This window comes from Lolium rigidum, chromosome 7 (assembly GCF_022539505.1).
Source record: "Lolium rigidum isolate FL_2022 chromosome 7, APGP_CSIRO_Lrig_0.1, whole genome shotgun sequence".
NCBI lineage: Eukaryota > Viridiplantae > Streptophyta > Magnoliopsida > Poales > Poaceae > Lolium > Lolium rigidum.
In genome coordinates this window covers 342541745-342547048 of record NC_061514.1, presented here as the reverse complement: position 1 = coordinate 342547048, position 5304 = coordinate 342541745, and the positions used below count along the sequence as shown (strand labels likewise).

Genomic DNA, 5304 nt, shown 5'->3' with positions numbered 1-5304 from the left:
TCCACGGATTGATCATCCAGTAGGCGAGCACTAAACCTCAGCATACCTAATGCAATGCACACCGTCGAGGAACTAGAGGCGTGACAAGGTTAATGGTTGGCGTTGGCGACACCACGTAGGTGAGCTATTGTCAAAAGATTCTTTCCTCATGTAGTCATGTGCATACATAAATAAACATACCAACATCGTTTATAAAAGAATGTTCCTGATTGTAACACTTGTCATGGATAATTGAACAATGCCATCGCCTTACATACAGTATCAAAAATGAAAATGTGAACTGAGCCAGAAGTGTTCTTTCTGCATTAAGAACTAGCTCTATGATTTGTACAACACTTCCAGCCTAGGTCTCTCATCTATTCCATCCTTGGGAGCACAGTATCAGATTAACTTAGTTGGCTGCTGGGGGTACTTCCAAGGCAGCGTCTGACAGTTTCTTCTTGAAGTTAAGCTGAGCCTGCTTCCTGGGCTTGGCAGGGTCTAAAGACAAACCGAAGAGGTTACTTTAGCACATGGACAGTGTGTAGCTATGAGTGATCTAGACAGTGATGTGACAGTTCCAAAGTACAAACCTGGTTTGGTTTCCTTGTTGGTGGATAGAACTGTAGACTTCCACTGATTGTATGCTTGCTTTTCCATCTTCTTGTGCCTTTTGTGAGTTGGTAGCTGAAATTGGAAGAATCAGACAGCAGTTACAACAATAACTAAAAAGAATGAGCAGACTACAACTGTGGAATATGTGAAACAAAAATTCATCCAAATGTAGATCTAAGGTTTCTCACCAGAAGGCTAACTAAGTGATTCACATGTTTGATGAACAAGAAGCTATAACAATTACTAGCTGCAAGTTTGTGATGTGTGCTACATAGATGCATTAGAACCACAAACTGAACTACATAGCAATGGTTCCCTTTTAAGAGAAGTTCTGTCCTACAAGGTATAAATGTACCTAGCTAACGCTGGCAACATGATGAATATGTATTTGTTCTTTTCAGCCATTCAGTGTGAGCAACCTGATCTGATCATACTTCAATTAGCTAAAAGTGGCGACTAAAATCTTCTTTTTTTACAGGAGGTGACTAAAGTCTTTGATTGCACAGTTATACCAATAAACTGATTGCTGAATGCTAATGAAGAGCAAGGGTGTAACATGGATTATGTGCAGCAAGCAATATAAGCTAATATAATCCATAGGCTACATATGTATGCTGCTACAGCTTGCATTAAGTCATATTGTTGGACACTGCACTATTGTTGCCTTTCTGGCTCAACATTACAATAAAAGGTTCAACAGCAAAAATCTTATGAACATAAAACTACTTGCATCAAGCAAAGCACGTATTGCTACTGATTTTCGTCTTCAGCAATCAATAAAAGGAATGTCACTTAAACAAGTCTTAGTTAATCGAGTACCAAGCATCGTATAGCTTTACGTCATGCATTTCAAAAGTAATAAACATAAGCAGGTTCATACATCTAGCTCATCTTGGTCATCGCCCGATGATTCATCAGAGTTATCACTGTCATCCTCATGTTTCCTTTTGCTAGGCAAAACATCCAGCAGCTCTGCAACAACAATTACAAATTACAAGTTGTTGCAGAAAATGGCAATCCACAAACTTTTACCATACTAGTCATAAAAATTGGTTGTGCTAATAGTAGAACATGAGCAGATACCTCTGTTCCCTTTAATGGTAGTTGGATCCTTCTTCTCCTTGGCTATTCCAAAAACATCAAAGCAAAGATCTCCCATGGATGTTGAAACCTGCAAGCAGCACAGTTAACAGTCAAAACAGGATGATTTGCACAAATCCAAGCATGTGCATGACTACGCACTAGCATAGATGAGATGCAGGAACAAACAATATCATGTGAAAGGTAAAACGATCTCTTACCGTTGTAAATTCAGAGCTAGAGGTACCACACAGGTCGATTAGCTTTAGTTTGTCAACTTTGAGCTGCAGAAAAAATCAAGAGAGGTTCAGTACCACAAGAAGCAAATCATTCATAGAGCAGCAAAAAAGAAACCATTGTTACTGATTCCATCATCACCTTATGCCTCTTGGCACATAAATAGAATGCTGCTGCGGTGAACACTGGCCGACCAAAGTCTGTGCTTGAGCGGCGAGAAGGAGGCAATGCAGCCAAGAAACGCTCCTTGTAGCTGCAAGATACAAATGTCAGCTTCAGTGCATAATTCGAGGATCAACTACTTTGCATCTCACACAGCAAGTTAGACTTGCGGTACAACAAAATTGCCAGAAGAGAGCAGACTTACAGTGCCAAACCCTTCTGCACAAAAGGTATGAGCCTGACACAGCCGAACTGGATGCCCAGCTCACGCACATCCAAGGTCGTCCTGCAAAGAACGGAACCGCTCGTGTTCATCAGGGGCTGTTACTTGAACGCATCAATTATTAGCGAAACAGAAGCGCAGAGTGGCGTACTTGACGCCGAGGCCATTCTGCAGCGCGTTGAACGATCTGATGTAGGCCTTTTCTGACATCCCGCTCATCCGCACCGCCTCCGCGCGGTCAAATATCACCTGAAACCTGCGCAATTCGCAAGCAAAATCAGACGCGGCGCACCTTCGATGACGAACAGCGTTGCGCGAATGGGCAGTTCGTCGAGCAGTTGGAGAGCAAGGGGGGCTCACTTGGTCGCCGCGATCTCGAGGCAGATGATGGCCTTGCACACCTCCCCCTGCGCGGAAGCAGCGTCAGAGACATGAGTAGAGGAGGAAGAGGGGGAGAGGGAAGGGACGGCGCGGGTTGCTCACGATGCCCAGGACGGAGGAGTCGAAGTTGATGTCGCAGAGGCGGCGGAGCTCGGCGGCCTTGCGGACGACGGGGCGGGAGCCGGATAGGCCGAGGCGGGCGGCGATCGCCGACATGTCCATTGCCGGCGGCGGGTTGTTGGCGGGAACTGGCGCGGAGCGGGAGCGGGAGAGGGAGGCGGTTTCGGCATTGGAGGGGAGAAATAGCGGCGATGTTGGAATTCTTTTGGCGGGGAAGAGGAAGAGGAAGGGGAATGGCGCGCGTAGCTGTCTGGCCGGAGTGTGGCAGCTTTTTTTTCAGGCAAAACACGCAACGCAAAAAAAGAAAGAAAGAAAAAAGGATGCTGAAATCGGAGGAGCACCGTAAATCTTCTTTCTCTCGCTCGGGACGGTGCACGAGCACGAGGAGTAAATCATAATCACTGCTTTCATTCTCTCGTGTACCAAAGACGGCACAACCCCTACTCGCATGCACAAACTTCTCGGGACGGCGCACGAGTAAATCGAGCTTGATACGACACAACCTCGCGCCCGCTGTTGAAGAATCGAGGGGGTTCCGCTGGGTTAGCTGTCAATGGGCCTCAGGTTTTTATTTTCACTTCTTAGTTCTGATATTACTCAAAGGCAAAGTCTACCAATTTTGACTAAAAAAACATCACTCGTAAATATTTAGTCTAAATTTATAAAATTTGACCCTACTCATCGTATAACACCAAGTAATTGTCAGCAGAGGGATTAATAACTCATCGTATAAAATGTAAATTATTTCAGAACAGACGGAGGGAGTACTCCCTAGTAGAGGTTCATTCATTCATTTGTCGAGTTCAAAATTTCGTGAAACATATTCTCAACATTCACATCACAAATTTGGCCAGCTGCAACAAAAAAACGCAAATGTGTGATCACAATTCATGCATAAACAAATGCCAAGTCTACAAGCACAACAGAGCCAATTATTACTTGCAAACTCTCATCCTTATATACAAATTATTACAAACCCTAACGGCTAGCCACCACCATCAGCAAAATACAATAACAAAAAAGTTGGCCACCATCTCCATCTTTTTAGACAACCTAGCACTCTAATGCTGAATTAATTACTTACATTTTAGTTGCCCTGGGTGAAACAACGCCCAAATGCACGACCAACTTTGTGGCTTCTCAACTTCGCTTGCTTTCATGGCACGGAAACATAAAACAATTGCTCCAGTAGCCACAACTGAACCTGACCAACACAATCGCTCGATACAGCAACATTGTAAATAGCATGTCCATCCGGCCGGTCGCCACAGCCTCGACCACGTTCACTTCACAAAGGTCACCTAATTAAGGCAGCAGCACTTACACCACTACTTCGGCTGTTACGTACCACCACGGGTCCAAGAACAAGGCAACCTGCATTCATATACCCAAATTATCCGGGTGAGCAAACAGTGAACCGACCACATCAACATTTAGTTTCATCCTTCCAACACAAAATCACATTGCAATGTCTCTTTCTAGTGCACACGCTAAATAACACTACCACTCCTCTACATACTCCCTCCGTCCACAAATAAGTGGACATCTAGCCTCTAAACTTTGTCCACAAAAGAGTGTACTCCTATCTTTTCAATGCACTTTAATTGCTTCTCTCTCATCGCACGGAAATCAAACCCAATAATATTAAGCACATGTTCTCCTTGTTTTCTACAATCACTTAGCTCATTGGAGGTGAAATAATTGAAGTGGAGAGATGCATCTTTCCAATGCACTTTTCACTTCACTTCATAATTTGTCTTGAAAACCCCGCATGTACACTTATTTGTGGACGGAGGGAGTACGATCCAAGGAATATGAGCGAAAGCAAAGCCAACTAGTATTCCTGCACACAAACATTCCATAAGGTCCAAGAGACATTGCAATGTACATTGGATGAGGAGAAGTGCTTTGAGATGTGTTTTGTGACATGTACGGTGCTGGATGTGGTCCACCGGTTTGGTTCGTACGACCCGGGTCGCATAGGATTTTCTTCCCCGGGACATGATCAGGAGGGGAGAGAGAGACGGCGAGAGAGAGAGAGAGAGAGAGAGAGAGAGAGAGAGAGAGAGAGAGAAGACAGTCTGGTGTCTCACCGGCGGGCTTGGACTTGTTCCCGGCGAGCATGTCGTAGGACACGGCCAGGACGTAGCCGAGCCGTTGCGGTGGATTGCTGCCGCAGAGGAGGGCGCTCTGTCGTGGATGGCGACCCCGGGCTGCGCGTGGCGATTAAGCTCGCCACCCCGATGGAGCATGGCGAAGGAAGCGCCTTCGCTGGGGGGAGGGACCGGAGATGCACCGCAGCTCTGATGGCCGGCAGGCCCTCGCCGGCGACCAGCAGCCGCATCGCGTGGCCTCGTCCACGCAAACGACGCAGTCCGGCGAGCTCGGCGGAGCGCCGCGCATCGCTGCACGTGCGCGCCGGCGAGCCAGCCGGCCGCGCCGAAATGGTTCCGGCCATCGTGGCGGGGCGCCGCCTGTCTCGTCGGTGGGAGGGGAGAGGGAAAATG

The 5304-nt window shown here is 46.6% G+C and overlaps 1 protein-coding gene across 1 annotated transcript; it reads right to left on the bottom strand.

Annotated features, from left to right (window-relative positions):
- Positions 1-391: 391 nt before the first annotated feature.
- Positions 392-2899, bottom strand: LOC124670104 (origin of replication complex subunit 6-like). The gene is made up of 10 exons (XM_047206610.1): positions 2780-2899; positions 2657-2703; positions 2448-2552; positions 2279-2359; positions 2053-2164; positions 1896-1958; positions 1678-1765; positions 1475-1566; positions 573-666; positions 392-480 (listed from the first exon to the last, which is right to left on the bottom strand). Exons 1-10 carry the CDS (start codon positions 2897-2899, stop codon positions 392-394), a joined length of 891 nt encoding a protein of 296 aa, XP_047062566.1.
- Between the last annotated feature and the right edge of the window lie 2405 nt (positions 2900-5304).